An 18,646-nucleotide genomic window follows, 5' to 3' on the forward strand; every position below is an offset into this window, starting at 1 on the left:
GAAGTTGAATCAGCCAGTTAATTGGCTTGTTTGGTTGCTGCTTTGCTTCCCAGATTCACCTGGTCCCATGGGGTTCTAGTCATTTGAACCCCCTGTACTGCCCCACCTGGTGCACAAACACCTGGGGCCCAATTACCTAAGAATGCAAGTCAGAGCACAGCCTTGTTGCTGAGGTGCATGTGTCCTCTGAGGATTACCCCCTGCCCACTCACACCAATTGGAAGATTTCACAGTCTTTGTCCGCTATTATACAATGGACTGGAGTTCAATATTAGATCTAATTAAATATTTGAATATACAGTATATTGATTGAATAGTTTATCCCCCAAAAAGTAACTCTGATATTAGTTACTAGTTTTAGTGGCTGGTTCTGTATTGCATATTCATGGTTTTAGGTGAGGTGAGATTAGCTGTGTGTCATAGAATGTGATCAACTGATCTTGAATTGCGTTGGTAAATGCTATCCCTTGACTTTGGCACCCTGTAAAAACACTTTAAATTGACAAAAACATGACAAATAATACATGTTCTGTTTCATTGAACTGTTATTTAATAAGAAAACATATGTAAGTCCTTTATGCTACAGAACATATATTTGTATGTATTGTCAAAACTCCTGGGTGCTAGCAAATTGGCTTGTCTCATTGGTGATGTGCAGATGTCAGAGGAGGCTGGTTAGAGGAGCTATAGGAGGACAGGCTCATTTTAAGGCTTGAATGGAATCAATGGAACCAAGTCAAATGCGTTTTTTCCATGTGTTTGATGTGTTCGGTACCGTTCCATTACAATAAGCCTGTCCTCCTATAGCTCATCTCACCAGCCTCCTCTGGTAGAGGTGTAGTGACATTTTTTGGTGATTTAGAGATATCTATCTATTATTTTGAATGCTAGACAGTAAACACAACTATTTAATAAAACCAAAAAATGCATACTAGTATAATGTGTGTCCCTCAGTTTTATGTCATTGGTGTTACAGCCTTGATTACAAAGATATACAACGACCTTGAGCATAATTTCAAGTGGCAAAATGTTATCGGGGGAGGAATCTATTTTAAACTAAATGATTCTCTAATAACACCCTTTTAGTATGTCCTAAATTATTAGTTGATTTAGAATGGGAAGATGTACCCAAATACATTTAAATTACATAAAAACTGGAAAACGTAAATCATTGTTTTCCCCAAAATGCCATGCCCAGATGCCATCATAATTCAAGAACGCCCCATAAACTTCCAGCTGGGGTTAAAGGTTTGTACTTAAAAGTAAAGCTGGCCTGGCGGTCATTTCAGGACCACCATGTCTATGACTTCATGGGCATTTGTCAGTTTCACCTGCAGTATTTACCTGGGGTGCAGGCTTTTGTTTCAGCCCAGTACTAGTTCAGCACACCTGAGTTTAACAAATCAACTAATCATCAAGCCCTTGATCAGTTGAGTGAGGTACTGTATGTTAGTACAGCCTTAGAGAATATGTACAGTTACTGCTTTTGAGAATATATATAGTTTAGAGAGATGCATGTATAGTAGACTGACCAAGAATGTACTTTTACCTCAAGCTTTTACTATTACTTATACCTTTTACTGTGTTACACTCCATTAGGAGTTACATTATTATGTTATTTTGTATATCAATGCACTTTGTTCATTCATTTTACTCTTTAACACAAGCTCAGGTCAGGGGGGAAAGGTGTGTTTCAGATGAGGAAGAGAAGCCCTGCCGGGGTAGGGCGTGGTTCTTGACTGCAAAGCTGATGTCATACACGAACACACATACCCTAGTGAACTCTCGGTAGGCTGGACCGACGAATCACAGCAAAGGAGATGCACGCACCTGCTAGGTGCTTGGTGCAAGGTGATTGGTTACACCACAGAGAGACATTGGGGTAGGGCTGGTAGGTGTACATGTAAACCAAAACCTTTACAAACTCAGACTCTTCACATTAAGAGCTTGTTCAGGTAACATCACCACCACTCCGGAGTCCCTCAACAATGGACATCACCTCTACATCTGGTGTCTGCCTTTCTGCCTTCCTTTGACATCTACTGATTAACTGATCTCCTGAATCTCGGAGGCCTCTCTGCCTTTTGAATCTGACCCAGGCATGCAAGAAATCATTCGTCCTTCAGCAAGAGGAGGAAAGATGGAAGAGGAAGAAAAGCCTCTCTAGCAACAAGACCCGGTAACACAATAGTATCTCTTGTTATGGCTTCTGGCTCTCTGACTGCTACAAGGAAGGATAGGGTAACTTGTAATTATAAAACCAAAGTTTTTAAACAGTACTATCTTTGTACTGAGTTTTCTTAATTACTATAACCCGGTTTTTACACAAGGGACTTTTTGAAATACTTTATAAAATCACTATCACAGAATATTATTTTAATGGCAGTATGCTGATGTTTTCCTGTTTTACTTCAGTATTTATCTGTAATATGATTTTTCAAATGAAAAATAAGTCAAGATTTGAAGGGTGTTTGACTGAGATGGCAACAGATAAGAGACACCTGTCATCACTGAGGAAAGCCTCTCTCCGGAGCGTGTGCTCTAAACAGAGGAGAATGGTGGTACAAAACAGGAAAAAATCTATCCTTTGACTAGACAAACCAGTTAGGGCACATAGGTCTAAACAGAAAGAGTCTTGTCAAAAGTTTCTAAATTCTACTATGTGCAGGATAAGCAAAGTATGCTGGTCTCATGGATGAATTGACTTTATGTTGTTGTTGATATGCTGTAAGGAGACAGTTTCTCTATTCAATTATTTTGTATTCTACACAGACAATTGTTAGGCTCCAGATTTAAAGGGGGGAAAAGGTGGAGAGTGAAAGGGCCTCTTCTTTTCAGTATAATAGATGTAACTGGCATGCTTGTCTTCTCTAATAATAACTTCAAAAGGGTCTAGTCAGGCTTGTTCTTACTTGTTTTTAACTGGTATGATTAGAGATGAGACTAAATAAGAGTTTTCCCCCTCCCCGTGCAAGTTCTGTAAGTCAATAGACGTACATTAAGTTGCGTAGTTATTGGCCTAAACTAAAGTAAGAATTCGCTGCTCAATCCTAATCTCTGGTTTGATAATTTTTGGTTTATAAAGAACAGTTGCAGTCTTGCCTTATTTGTGCTATTCCATTACTTGCATAGGCCAGCAGTTACTTACTTAAATATAAGCAACAATGGATTTGGAATGTAAATATAAGCATATCATGGTTGGGAATGTGGAAGATACAATGGGAACATGCATTAAAACTGTAGCTGATGCTACTGTATACACAACTAACACCAGTCATCTACAGGTGGTGATAATGTCATTTTCTCAAGAGGTCATTGTTGCTAGGGCTTTTTAGAATGTCTTCCTGCGAGAATAATATACATTTTGAGATGTGGCAATGTGCCTAGCCTCAAATATATGTGTTGAAAGTGTATACAAGTTTAATGGCCTTCACAGGTGAGAGGTCAGGTAGTGGATTGCATGGATTGGTTTTGTGTGGTTAAGACCATGCAGCCATTTTGTCTGAATGACTAAGCAACCGGTTGAGTCCTTTGTTTAATTTCTGTTTGTTCACGCATGCAAAGCGCTCAGGGTAGGCGGTGACCATGCAGATGCTGAATTACCCGTTTGCCTTTAAAGCAAAGTCGATTTTTGCATCTATGCATACAACTGGATATGATGTAAAGTCATACTATATTATATACTATATACTATATTAATATAATAATAATAATAATAATAATAATAATAATAATAATAATATATACTATATTTGTGTCACTTGAAATGTATCAATATACTATAACTACAATTTAGAGTTTAATTAGATTATTCAAGAAAACAGGTCTTTATTGTTAAAAGGTCATGTAAAACCTATTGTAAAGGTTTACTCCGGAGTATTGAAAACATCATGTTTCATAAAAGGAGAATAAAATGTCACATCTTCCTTAGCCCCAAAAATGGATTAGGGACTAGACTAGGGATGAGCATCAGATTATTATCTGATAGATGCCAAATATATAGATTTCTTGTATATCAATTGCTTCCTTATTTAACTGTTCTTTCAGCCCCCTAAAAGATAATTTCTCTCTTTTGTCTCCCTCTCTCCTTTTCTCCCTTGGAGGGCCTCTAGTGCTGTTCTGTCTACTGAAATGCTGCCTGGCTGAAGACTAGGAGGGAGCAGGGCATGTCTGTGGGTTTTGCCTTTCATGGGGTCTTGAATGACCAGAGAGAGACTGGATGTGGCTCTCTCTCGGGCTCCAGGGGGAAATTTGAGATATTTCCCCTCTCTTTTCTCCCTCTACAACTCCTCACTTTTTTCTTTTTACATTCTTCCTTTACTGCTCTATTCACAATGGTAAGATTACAGGTGTTGCTGTTTGATTTCCTTCTCAGTCCCCTCCCTTTTTACCCTTCTACATACTCCCCCTCCCTCTTTTGTCCCACATTTTTACCTTCGCCCACCGCCATACAACCTTTCCCGCTCTCGCAACCCACTAATCCCATGACATTTGCATCAAGTAATGTTTGATTTGCTTGTTTCAGAGAAAAACCTTTTATTTAAGTTTGTTCTGACAACAATGGAGGCTATGTATTTTGAACATGAAGAAAGAATTCAAACAGGATTTTACTTGTAGACTACAATGAATTAAATCAAATCTCTACTACTGAAAGTAATGTGGATACTTTACATAAAAGGGCTAATGTAATCAGACAATATGTATTTGGTGAAATAACACAAGACCAATTTTGAAATGCTACAATGGTGCAGGAACAGTGTGAATTGTGCACAGTGCATACAGTTTGTACATAGGATGTTATGTAACGTATAATGTTTGCCGAGAAGTGTCATTGAGGGCATTCAATGTTGGTGGCAGTTTGCCAATGTGGCAATGATAAGGTGATCTTGAGGCATATTAGTCGAGACATGGGAGTAATCATCTTCTGAAATTCCTGCCATTGTGGTACTCTAGAATACTACATTACCTGCGTAATACAGTAGCGTTTTGTTACAGCTGCGGCCTGACTTTGCGAGGCCCCAGTGGCCTACCATACTTTGTTTTAGCTAACAGCGCAGGTGTATAACTTCAAGGAATCTTTGTAAAACCACAGCCTCTTAAATTATAGGTTATGTTCTTGGATCATAAAAAAGCCTAGTTGTGATGTGTTTGGATAATTATTAACAATGACTTAGCCTACTGATGTGGTTGCAAGATTATAGAATAAAAACATCAAAGAAATCCGACAGGGTTTGATAAACACAGGAGTGCTTTTCTGGATCCACCTGTATGGTAGCCTCCTCTATTTACACTGTCCGCATCTGTGCTGCTCTTGTAAATGAAATATTGATATTTGGATGGCCATCTCCATCTTACGAGGTAGTTTTGGATGTTATAACTCCCTCTAATACTGCCTGGTAATGATGATGATGACCCTCTGCAGGCATCATAGACAAAAACACATAACACAGAAACACAATCCCACGTAGCACTGTATTTTCTTAGCCCTTGATCCTGGGTAGTAATATCTTATGAGTTGCTGATAGGTTTGAATAGTATTCTAAGGGTTGTGTAGACGTAGATATGCTCTGAGGTTTGATATAGTTAGTTATGTGCTTTTGGTGACCTTCCCTTTCTTTGGCTTCCAAAGCACGTCTTACCTGACAGTGCTGGGCTGTACACAGGTGTTCTAACACTGTCTGGTAATGATGTCCCCTGAAAGTCCCTCAAACAACCACACCATCTCAACAACCAATATAGGTGCAATGGCACTGTCGCATACCTGAAGCAGGACGTGTTCACAGTCAAATAGTTTTTTACTGTTTGGAAATTGTTTTCAGTCAACTCTATGTTTTAGAGAGAGACCCTCTGTGTCTGTTGGCATTGCCATTGCTCAGGTGTAGACTCTAAGTCACGTGAACTCCAGTTCAAAGTTCAGAACATGGAAAGATGGAGACTGTAGTAGGGTAGTCTTTTTTAAAGGACTACATATGTGAATAAGACGATGATGGAACAACTGGCTGAAGGAAGCATCCAGAACAGGTGACACCAGACTTTAAAGGCTGACAGAGATAGTCCCATAGGAAAAGAGGATGAGGTAAAAGTCCTAAACGTCGTCTGTGGTGAGCCCCTTCCGCCTAACCCCCCATTTGTGAAAAGTAGTTCCTCCCTGCCTCCTGCCCTTTGTGTAGATTTTCCACCCCACCCAGTAGTTAAAGAATACCAGTGAAATGACTGTTGCAGTAAGAGCCACTTCCTCTTCCCCTCCCCCAGTCAGAGCTGAATCTGGGCCTTTGTTGGCTCGTGATTGGTCCAGCGGCCCTACTGTACCTGCGTGGCATATTGTGCAGCTGACACCTGAGATCTGTGTGAGAAAAATAAACACAACTACCTCTATGGCTCTCCTGCTCTCACTTTCTCTTTATTTCTCTCTCTCTTCTCTTCTCCAGTGAAATCCGGTGGCATTAGCTGAATCTGATAATTGCATTTAAACTAAAATGAGAGGTTGATTCACTATCGTTGAAGTTGTTTTTTTCATTACTCTCAACCAGTTATAACTCTCAACCTATTGCCCTATTCAACACCATTATGATTGTCAAGGTAAAACAAAGGTATACAAAGAAACAGAGTTCTCAAACTGTGTGTTCTGTAACAAGAGGTTGGCTGTACAAATGAGTGGAAAGCGGACACAAAAGCATTAAGTGATGGAGGTGTTTGTCAAGGGTTGTTCTTCTGAGTTCTGGTTTAACAACACACAATAATTTAATCACAGCTTTGTGTACTCATTCTGAACTCTGAAATTGTAATGTCATCATTTATTTGCATGTCCCATTAAAGATCAAATAATTTAAAGATTGTGTAATATTGCCTTATGACAAAGAATCTGCTCCAGTTATAAATGTCTTACTATAATTGTAGAAATTACTATTACCTCCAAACTTGTGTTGCTATTAACTATTCCAATTCTCCAACTTATTTCTGTCTTCTTTCTTCACAGCTTGTCTGTCAACAAGCTGCTGTAGCTACAAACACCCTGGCTACTTTCCTCTGATGCTCCTACCTAGACCTTATAATTGTTGTCTTACCAGACAAGTTTAGATCTAGCTACTCTGTCTAATACTGTCTGGTAATGCCGTCCATTACAAGGTATCTCATCGCTCTTCTTCTGTCAGTTTCTTGGACAATCTGTACAAATCAACTGGTATCTGGTCATGTGACGTCTTTTTCCCTCAATGGCTTTTTCCATAACTGGCATGTAAGGTTTAATTGCAGGTCAAATAAAAATTGTGTTGAATTATGTCATTGTATGCAATATCCCTAGTCAAAAACATCCTATAGGTTCCCCCCCCAAAAAATATCCAATTAGAATCCCAAAGAAAATTCAATAAGATTTTGGAAGCTATCCTATAGGATAGGATTTTATCCCATGGGATAGTACCGAGTACCTAGGACAGAATCCTACAGGAGTCCAATAGGACTGGTTCCAAAATCTGATAGGATTTTCTTTTGGCTTCTATTATTGACTAGGGTAACTTGTTATTTTACAGTTGTTTTTTTCCAGGACTGATGTAAGTACAGATGTGGAGACAGATATAGAGAAGGGTAAAGTGGTTAAGGGCACAGACAGTCGGCCGAGCCAGGGCTCGAATCCCCGTCTAGGAGGAGGCATATGTGGTCCGGATTTGGGAGCTTAGACCGCTACACCAGACTCCAGCACACTGATAAGATTTTTCTATTAGATTATTGTATATAAAATCCTATTCAATAGAGTCCAAAAGGACTGGTTCCAAAATCTGACAGGATTTTCATATTGGCCTCTAATTAGATCCTTGTATTGGAATCCTATCGGATGAAACACTATACGCTATAGTTAACTTGGCTGCTTAACACATGGAGTACCCGTGAACAGTGGACACGTCAACTATAATAACATCATAAGCAACCAATATTGAACTGCCTCCTTTTCCACTTGAGATGCCGACCCTATAGTGGGGAACCGCCGGCAATGTCGAGATAGGGAAAATGGGGAGGGAGCACCTTCTAAGGATGGAGGGAGGGTAGGGGTGACAGCTCTGGGGGGGAAAGAGGCAGGGGAGGAGTTACAATCCTGGGAGGGAGGGAGGGAGAGAGGGAGGGAGGGAGGGAGGGAGGGAGGGAGGGAGGGAGGGAGGGAGGGAGGGAGGGAGGGAGGGAGGGAGGGAGGGAGGGAGGGAGGTACAATCCTGAATGGAAGGAGTTGGGCTGGTGTCATTATCTTTAGGTTTTTATTTTCCTCTCCCTATCCCAACAGAAAGAGGGTAAACGGAACAAACGGAAATGTATTTTCATTCTACTTTTTTTTGCATATATGCAATGTAAATATGCTGTACATTCTAAGGGGAAAATCCCCCAAAATCTTGTGTTATTGTAAAATTGTATTTAGTATTGTATATAATATTGTAATGTCTTCTAATTCAAAAGACAATAAGTTGCATGAATAAGAATCAAATCAAATAACTCAAGTGAGTGTTTTGTTGAAAAATGTGTACTGTACTGGTTGTCAAACTCCAAATGAATGTGTAGCCTTGAATCACTCCCTTATTGTGGTGGTGAATAAAACCTGTTGTTTCCAATTAAATCAAATATTGTAATTAATGGTGTTGTATTGTACTGGAACAAATGACAACAAACTTTAATATAATGGGTTCAATTAAGAAAAGTTCTGATTTAAGACGTATCGAAATCCTATAGGATCCAATAGGATTCCAGTAGGATTCTGACAGAGCTGACACAACATCCTATAGTGTTGTGAAAATCTTATAGGATTTTATTTGGAAAAATCACTAATTTTGTACGATTTTTTGACTTGAATAGTTATTTGTCTTACAGTGTTTTGTTGATTATGTTAAAGGTCTTCAACGCAGTATTTTTGTGTGTTTTTCATTATCGTATGAATCATTATAAACTGCATACAGTGTAGTTTTGCACAACTATTCAAATTCAAAATCACTATATTAACATGCAAACATATTTCTTACAGTGAAATCGATAAATTCAATCACTACTCACTTTAAAGGTCAATTGCAGCTGTTTTTAAAAGTCTCTATATCAAATAATTTCTGGCTAACAATTAAGTACCTTGATGTGATTGTTTTCAATTAAAATTGTAAAAAATAAATAAACATTGCTCCTTAGCAAAGAGCAATTACTCAAGCAAGAATTTTGCTTGGACTATCTGGGAGTGGTGAGGGGAAAACTGAGAACTAGCTGTTATTGGCACAGAGATTTGGAACTCTCTTTCTTATTGATTTATTGACTAATTTAAACCCTGGTGATGTCACCGGGAGGCCAAAACTCCCTCCCCACCAAAACAGGCAAAAATTGCAGGTGATCTTTTCTAATAGCTCTTACACTAAAAGGGCATTATCATAATTTTCACAATTTCACAGTATTATTCCAACCTGTGGAAATATACACTTGGTGGACAGTTTATTAGGTACACTCATCTAGTACCGGGTTGGACCCCCCTGGTCAGCAACAATGTTCAGATACGCTTTGGCATTCAAACGTGTCTCAATTGGTATCAAGGGACCTAACATGTGCCAGGAAAACATTCCCCACACCATTACATCACCGCCACCAGCCTGTACCGTGTGCCTGTGACTCCAGGCAGGATGGGGCCATGGACTCATGCTGCTTATGCCAAATCCTGCCACTGCCACCAGCATGACGCAACAGAAACCAGGATTTGTCAGACCATGCAATATTATTCCTCTCCTCAATTGTCCAGTGTTGGTGATCGCATGCCCACTGGAATCGCTTGTTCTTGTTTTTAGCTGATAGGAGTGCAAGAGCCCATCCATGACAAGGACCGACGAGTTGTGCGTTCTGAGATGCTGCTCTGTAGATCACTGTTGTTCTGAACCGTTATTTGCCTGTTTGTGACCTTGCATGATTCTTGCCATTTTTTTCTCGACCTCTCTCATCAACGAGCTGTTTTCGCTGACAGGACTGGCGCTGACTGGATGTTTTTTGTTTGTCGCATCATTCTCGGTAAACCCTAGACACTGTCGTGAGTGAAAAGCCCAGGAGGCCGGCCATGCCTGGCATGCCATTTTGCCCATTATAATGTTCAATCGAACAGTAACGGAATGCCTTGATGCCTGTATGCCTGCTTTATATAGCAAGCCACGGCCACGTGACTCACTCTCTGTAGGACCAAAATATGTTTGTGAATGGGGTGGGGTACCAAATAAATTGGCCAATGAGTGTATATAAAAAACAGGAAATCAGTTTTTGTATCTAGTTGAATTCTACTTTTTGTGCAGTAGGCGGCGGTAAAGTTCCATTCTAAACTCAGGCCCCCCAAAAAAGGTCCAGGAAGATATCAAATAATATCAAATCAATTTTATTGGTCACATACACATGGTCAGCAGATGTTATTGTGAGTGTAGCGAAATGCTTGTGCTTCTAGTTATGACAGTGCAGTAATATCTAACAGTAATATAACAATTCCTCAACAACTATCTAATACACACAAATCTAAATAAAGTGATGGAATAATAATATATACATATAAATATATGGATGAGCGATGACCGAGCGGCATAGGCAAGATGCAATAGATGGTATAAAAAACAGTATATACTGTGCGGAAAAAAAGTATTTGATCCCCTGCTGATTTTGTACGTTTGCCCACTGTCAAAGAAATGATCAGTCTATAATTTGAATGATAGGTTTATTTGAACAGTGAGAGACAGAAGAACAACAACAAAAATCCAGAAAAAAAACACATGTTAAACATTTTATAAATTGATTTGCATTTTAATGAGTGAAATAAGTATTTGACCCTCTGCAAAACATAACTTAGTACTTGGTGGCAAAACCCTTGTTGGCAATCACAGAGGTCAGACGTTTCTTGTAGTTGGCCACGAGGTTTGCACACATCTCAGGAGGCATTTTGTCCCACTCCTCTTTGCAGATCGTCTCCAAGTCATTAAGGTTTTGAGGCTGACGCTTGGCAACTCGAACCTTCAGCTCCCTCCACAGATTTTCTATGGGATTAAGGTCTGGAGACTGGCTAGGCCTCTCCAGGACCTTAATGTGCTTCTTCTTGAGCCACTTCTTTGTTGCCTTGGCCATGTGTTTTGGGTCATTGTAATGCTGGAATACCCATCCACGACCCATTTTCAATGCCCTGGCTGAGGGAAGGAGGTTCTCACCCAAGATTTGACGGTACATGGCCCCGTCCATCGTTTCTTTGATGCGGTGAAGTTGTCCTGTCCCCTTAGCAGAAAAACACCCCCAAAGCATACTGTTTCCACCTCCATGTTTGACGGTGGGGACGGTGTTCTTGGGGTCATAGGCAGCATTCCTCCTCCTCCAAACACAACAAGTTGAGTTGATGCCAAAGAGCTCCATGTTGGTCTCATCTGACCACAACACTTTCACCCAGTTGTCCTCTGAATCATTCAGATGTTCATTGGCAAACTTCAGACGGGCATGTACAGTGGGGGGAACAAGTATTTGATACACTGCCGATTTTGCAGGTTTCCCTACTTACAAAGCATGTAAAGGTCTGCAATTTGTATCATAGGTACACTTCAACTTTGAGAGACGTAGTCTAAAACAAAAATCCAGAAAATAACATTGTATGATTTTTAAGTAATTAATTAGCATTTTATTGCATGACATAAGTATTTGATCACCTACCAACCAGTAAGAATTCCGGCTCTCACAGACCTGTTAGTTCTTCTTTAAGAAGCCCTCCTGTTCTTCAATCATTACCTGTATTAACTGCAGATCTTGTGAGATCTTGCATGGAGCCCCAGGCCGAGGGAGATTGACAGTTCTTTTGTGTTTCTACCATTTGCGAATAATCGCACCAACTGTTGTCACCTTCTCAGCAAGCTGCTTGGCGATGGTCTTGTAGCCCATTCCAGCCTTGTGTAGGTCTACAATCTTGTCCCTGACATCCTTGGAGAGCTCTTTGGTCTTGGCCATGGTCGAGAGTTTGGAATCTGATTGATTGCTTCTGTGGACAGGTGTCTTTTATATAGGTAACAAACTGAGATTAGGAGCACTCCCTTTAAGAGTGTGCTCCTAATCTCAGAAATCTTTCTGATTGAGAAGGGGTCAAATACTTATTTCCCTCATTAAAATACAAATCAATTTATAACATTTTTGACATGCGTTTTTCTGGATTTTTTTGTTGTTATTCTGTCTCTCACTGTTCAAATAAACCTACCATTAAAATTATAGACGGATAATTTCTTTGTCAGTGGGCAAACGTACAAAATCAGCAAATACTTTTTTCCCTCACTGTACATATGAGATGAGTAATGCAAGATATGTAAACATTATTAAAGTGACTAGTGATACATTTATTAAAGTGGGTAGTGATTTCAAGTCTGTATATAGGCAGCAGCCTCTCTGTGCTAGTGATGGCTGTTAAACAGTCTGATGACCTTGAGATAGAAGCTGTTTTTCACTCTCTGGGTCTCAGCTTTGATGCACCTGTTCTGACCTCGCGTTCTGGATGGTAGCGGGGTGAACAGGAAGTGGCTCGGCTGGTTGTTGTCCTTGATTATTTTGGCCTTCCTGTGACATCGGGTGCTGTAGGTGTCCTGGAGGGCAGGTAGTTTGCCCCCGGTGATTACCCCCCATTACCACCCTCTGGCGGTAATGGACGGTGCGTTTTCCGTACCAGGCTGTGATAAAGCCTGTAAAAGTTTGTCAGGGTTTTAGGTGACAAGCCAAATTTCTTCAGCCTCCTGAGGTTGAAGAGGCGCTGTTGCGCATTTTTCACCACACTGTCTGTGTGTGCGGACCATTTCAGTTTGTCCGTGATGTGTACACCCAGGAATTTAAAACTTTCCACCTTCTCCATTGCTGTCCACCGATGTGGATAGGGGGGTGCTCCCTCTGCTGTTTCCTGAAGTTCACGATCATCTCCTTTTTTCTTGACGTTGAGTGATAGGTTGTTTTCCTGAGGTGCCCTCACCTCCTCCCTGTAGGCTGTCTCATCGTTGTTGGTAATCAAGCCCACTACTGTTGTGTCGTCTGCTAACTTGATGTTTGAGTTGGAGACATGCATGGCCACGCAGTCATGGGTGAACAGGGAGTACAGGAGAACGCTGAGCATGCACCCTTGTGGGGCCCCAGTGTTGAGGATCAGTGAGGTGGAGATGTTGTTTCCTACCTTCACCACCTGGTTTGGCAGCCCGTCAGGAAGTCCAGGATCCAATTGCACAGGGTGGGGTCGAGACCCAGGGGCTTAAGCTTAATGATGAGCTTGGAGGATACTATGGTGTTAAATGCTGAGCTGTGGTCAATGAACAGCATTCTTACATAGGTATTCCTCTTGTCCAGATGGGATAGGAAAGTGTGCAGTGTGATGGCGATTGCATCGTCTGTGGACCTATTGGGGCGGTATGCAAATTGAAGTTGGTCTAGGGTGGCAGGTAAGGTGGAGGGGATATCATAGTGATTGCGGCGGAGCGGTTCCTGGGGCCGAAAGATTACATGCAATATTACATGCAATATTAGCACAAGTCCCTCCCACTTAGATCCTAGAGCCTGAGAAGGGAGATATGGAGAACTGCTTTGCTTAATCTTGGCCAGGTCTCAGTTGTAAATGAGAACTTGTTCATTGCAGTACTAGCTGTGCCACCAGAGACTCTGGGTTCGCAGCCGGCTGCGACTGGGAGGTCCGTGGGGTGACGCACAATTGGCCTAGCGTCGTCCGGGTTAGGGAGGGTTTGGCCGGTAGGGATATCCTTGTCTGGCATGCCCAGCAACTCCTGTGGCGGGCCAGGCGCAGTGCACGCCAACCAAGGTCGCCAGGTGCACGGTGTTTCCTCCGACACATTGGTGCGGCTGACTTCCGGATTGGATGCGCGCTGTGTTAAGAAGCAGTGCGGCTTGGTTGGGTTGTGTTTCGGAGGATGCATGACTTTCGACCTTCATCTCTCCCAAGCCCGTACGGGAGTTGTAGCAATGAGACAAGATAGTAACTACTAATAATTGGATACTATGAAATTGGGGAGAAAAAGGGGGTAAAATTCACAAACAAACATATTTTTTTTTAAAGGAAGGAAGAAGTTTTTTGGCAATGTACTATTTTTTATTAGGGTGTATTAAGTATTAAGTTAGTTTCAATATTACGTATTAATTAATTAATTTATATATTTTATTTTGGTTTCAAACCGTCCAGTTGGTGGCGGCAATACACCTTTTTGAATGTAGTCCTCCATAAAACCCACAGAAGAAGAAGACAAATATGAAGATGAAGAAGAAGAAAGCGAAAACGGAAAAAAAAGAAAACGACAAAGAAGAAGAAGAAAACAAAGAAGAAGAACGTTTGCAATTTCCTGCACATGAGGAGGTTACTTCTGGTTTCTACCACAGTAGCCGCAATACAGTTTTCATTGATACATCGCACAATATTTGGCTACTTTGCAGATTCAGTACATTTATTTATACATTTGTTTAGTCATCATGTCGGGAATACCACCAGATACCTGGCAGCCACCCACAGTGAGCCTGGAGACAACGTAAGCACCGGTAGCTAACTAGCTAACGTTAGCTATTGTTTTGAATGAATGAGCAGCTAGCTAGGAGTTATTCAAATGCTTGCTATTCAATTATGTTTGACCAATACCAAATGCTATGTATTGCTGTCCATTGGTTAATTTAATATCCCATGGAAAAGGAATGCTCTTAGCCTAATTTCGTGTCCTCGCTTATGTTCCAGAATGGGTACAATTGTAGTGGAACTATACTGGAGACATGCTCCCAAAACGTGCAAAAACTTTGCTGAGTTGGCCAGAAGAGGTTACTACAACAACACCAAGTTTCATCGAATTATCAAGGACTTCATGGTGCAGGGAGGAGACCCCACAGGAACAGGTGAGACAGATAAACACAAATACAGATGGTTGGGAAATTCTTTAGAATGTTTTGTTAAATATTGTTCCACTACCAGGGGGGTGTTCAGCAGGACACAACATTTTGAAATGTTCAGATAGAAATGTTATTTTGCTTATAGGTCGGGGTGGTGCCTCCATATTTGGCAAACAATTTGAAGATGAACTAAACCCTGACTTGAAATTCACAGGTAACTATACAATTTATAAACAGGAGAAAACATGTCATAGTAACAAAACATATTTTTTATGTTGCTCTCTACTGCTTTCTTATGGCGCCATCTCCCTCCCTAGGTGCAGGGATCTTAGCAATGGCCAATGCAGGACCAGACACCAACGGAAGCCAGTTCTTCCTTACCCTAGGGCCTACTCAGTGGTTGGATGGGAAGCACAGTATCTTTGGGAGGGTGTGCCAAGGTATATCAGTTGTCAACCGCGTCGGCATGGTTGAGACGAACTCACAAGACCGACCTGCCGATGACATAAAAATCCTCAGGACAACTGTACCCAACTGAGACTCATTCATACAACCAGCAACTACTTTCTTGTACAGTCATTTTGTCATGATTTATGCCTTTGATTAATTTTGTTGTTCTCAAATCAATAATGTAGCCTAACCATTGTGGTCATTATCACTAAAATGATTGAGTGACATGGTAGAAATGACACACTTGAGAATATGCCTGATGTTTATCTAATGATTGCAGATAAATCTCAACCTGAACCTTGAACAGACTACCACTGGAGGGAGACAAACAACAGAACATACAGTAATGTTGGTCTTTTTCATAAGACAAACGATTTAAAAAGCCTACTCTGTTGTGGAGACATTATGTTTTGGTTATAATGTTTGGTAATCTCCCTATAGTTTGAGGGTTAATCAAGTTCACCTAACACCTACCCTTAGCAGGTGCCAGGAAGTCATAAACCCTGCCAATATCTCACCTTAGAACGTGATTTTAAACCTAACCTAACCATACTGCTAACCTTAAATTAAGACCAAAAAACAAATTAAATGTTTCATGAATTTTTACGATATTGTGCTTTGTGTAGATGTTATTTATCTCTCTACTATTGCTCCAGTTGAAATGCTGTAGCCAGTTAGCTTGGCTGCTAGCGGGGTCACCGTAAGTAGTGATACCTACTGAAAACAACTTTTTGTTCATTGCACAGAACTCTCATTTAACTGTTGTCTTCCATTAGAACTTTTCCTTTAGAACTTTTTATTCTTTGTTTACAGGTTGGCTTGTTAAATTATTGCTTGGTGAGTGTGAGAAGTTCCTCTTGTACTGTTGAGGTCTCTTTGCTTGACGTAGGCTTCCAAGCCTCCTAGCTGTGGTTGGTTGCTTTCTTTTTAAACCTGGCAGCCATTTGACCAGTTGGGCCATGGTAAGAGTCCCAGATGTGTTCTGGTAGTGCACACACACAAACTTGATGGCAGCACCACTGAGACAAAAATGCAGCCTGTCTACTTTGTCTGCCTCAGTCGACCACACCTTGGCCAGCCTCTCAAATGGAAGGATAAAGGAGTTCAAGCCTGCCACATCGTATGTGGCAAGCTTTGCCTGAGGTGCTGTCTCAATGGTGAGCTTCTGGCAGCAGGACTGTAAGGGGCTGTGCTTGATCCATTAGGGTAGTGAGTATCTGTGAGGCCATCAATCTGAACATATCCATTGGAGTGGAGACTAGCTGAGAGGCCATTGGTCTGCCCATTGTTCACATGATTTGTGATGGAACGGGGGTTGGCATATTAAGCCATTGCTTTTGGCAGAGAGTAGCCATTTCCAACGACGATGAATGGTGGGCAATGTTGCTGATGCGTGATTTTGTGGCTGATTATGTTTGTACATGGACGTGGACCAGCCAGACTAGACATCAGCCTGGTAACCCTGGTGTCCTGTATAGCCTGGGTCCAGAGAGTTCACCGGTTGGGCATATGGGTCCTAAGTAGAGGTCGACCAATTAATCGGAATGGCCGATTCAATTAGGGCCGATTTCAAGTTGTCCTAACAATCTGAAAATAGTATTTTTGGACACTGATTTGACCGTTTTTTTTTTGTTGTGCCTTTTATTTCATCTTTATTTAACTAGGCAAGTCAGTTAAGAACACATTCTTATTTCAATGACTGCCTAGGAACAGTGGGTTAACTGCCTCGTTCAGGGGCAGAATGACAGATTTTTACCTTGTCAGCTCGGGGGATTCAATCTTGCAACTTTACAGTTAACTAGTCCAATGCTCTAACCACCTGATTACATTGCACTCCACGTGGAGCCTGCCTGTTACGCGAATGCAGTAGAAGCCAAGGTAAGTTGCTAGCTAGCATTAAACTTATCTTATAAAAAAACAATCAAACATTCATAATCACTAGTTAACTACACATGGTTGATGATATTACTAGTTTATCTAGCTTGTCCTGCGTTGCATATAATCGATGCGGTGCGTATCGTTGCTCCAATGTGTACCTAACCATAAACATCAATGTCTTTCTTAAAACCAATACACAGAAGTATATATTTCTAAACCTGCATATTTAGCTAAAATAAATCCAGGTTAGCAGGCAATATTAACCAGGTGAAATTGTGTCACTTCTCTTGCATTCAACTGATGCCTGGCACATGAAGACAATTTCCAGATTTGAAAATTCCAAAAAATAAATTTGTCATCTGTGAACTAAACATCCATTGAATTATTCAATTTTTTCATCACTCACAGCTGACGATATTGGGCTTGTTTGAATGGTAAGGCTGAAGCAACCGACTGCAGACGAATGTTGAGGAGTGAAGTCGGGGAGGTGCATCTCCACAGCCAAAAGTTGGACACCGATGTGGTTTTCCAACAGAAAGGCTCAGTGCAACATAACAGTGTTGCCATTGTTTATACACCTTTTTTTGTGTTTACTTTTACCCCTTCTCCCCTTCTAGTTAGTCTTGTCTCGTCGCTGCAACTCCAGAACGAACTCGGGAGAGGCGAAGGTTGAGAGCCGTGCGTTCTCCAAAACACAACCCAGCCAAGCCGCATTGCTTCTTGACACAATGCCCGCTTAACCCGGAAGCCAGCCACACCAATGTGTCGGAGGAAACACTGTACACCTGGCGACCGTGTCAGCGTGCATGTGCCCGGCCCGCCACAGGAGTCGTAGAGCTCGATGGGACAAGAACATCCCTGCTGGCAAAACCCTCCCCTAACCCGGATGACGCTGGGCCAGTTGTGCACAACCCCATGGGTCTCCCGTCAGAGTCTGAACTCGAACCAGGATCTCTAGTGGCACTGCGCTACTCGGAAGGCCAAAACCATTTTATTTTTACGATTTAAATAAACATGTCTCCAACCCACATATCAAACACTCACAAACTGTAAATATACTGTATGTTTATACATTGTACTATCAATTGGGGAGAACGAGCCTCAAATATCACATTAATTTGTGCATATCCACTGTATACATCTGAATCACGGCAAAGTTGCTTCCTGTTTCAGTCATGTCTTTGGTCCCATTTCCGTGTCAAACAAAAACACAAATGATTGGTTGACAAATGGTGCCTCTCAAAATGCAGGCGAAGGTCATGACCTTTGACCACATGGTTGTTGTAAAGTTCATGCAGTCAAGATGTAGGTGTTCGTCGGATGATATTTATACCCAGAATCCAACACATTTCGCAAGGTGGTGACCGACGATGGTATCCGACTTTACAAAAGTGATCCTCTCGAACGCTCCCATTAACATTTCATATTCATCCAATGGGTGCGTTTGAGTGGTAAT

At 41.2% G+C, this 18,646-nt stretch overlaps 1 protein-coding gene across 7 annotated transcripts; it reads left to right on the forward strand.

Annotated features, from left to right (window-relative positions):
• The first annotated feature begins 1,939 nt into the window (after window positions 1-1,939).
• On the forward strand, window positions 1,940-15,921 carry LOC110528306 (peptidyl-prolyl cis-trans isomerase-like 1). 7 transcript variants are annotated; one of them, XR_005052646.1, is made up of 6 exons: window positions 14,171-14,513; window positions 14,714-14,868; window positions 15,008-15,076; window positions 15,180-15,302; window positions 15,593-15,673; window positions 15,718-15,921. XR_005052646.1 is itself a non-coding variant. In XM_036983898.1 (5 exons), the coding sequence occupies exons 1-5, from the start codon at window positions 14,458-14,460 to the stop codon at window positions 15,613-15,615; spliced, it is 426 nt and encodes a 141-aa protein (XP_036839793.1). In that variant the 5' UTR covers window positions 14,172-14,457; the 3' UTR covers window positions 15,616-15,921. The 7 variants fall into 7 exon arrangements, 5 of the variants coding, with proteins under 5 accessions (XP_021465937.1, XP_036839792.1, XP_021465936.1 ...); XM_036983898.1 differs by having other exon boundaries at window positions 14,172-14,513; window positions 15,593-15,921; XR_002474232.2 differs by having other exon boundaries at window positions 14,188-14,513; window positions 15,180-15,673.
• The last annotated feature ends 2,725 nt before the right edge of the window (window positions 15,922-18,646 follow it).

The sequence above is a fragment of the Oncorhynchus mykiss genome, chromosome 7 (assembly GCF_013265735.2).
Source record: "Oncorhynchus mykiss isolate Arlee chromosome 7, USDA_OmykA_1.1, whole genome shotgun sequence".
Classification (NCBI taxonomy): Eukaryota; Metazoa; Chordata; class Actinopteri; order Salmoniformes; family Salmonidae; genus Oncorhynchus; species Oncorhynchus mykiss.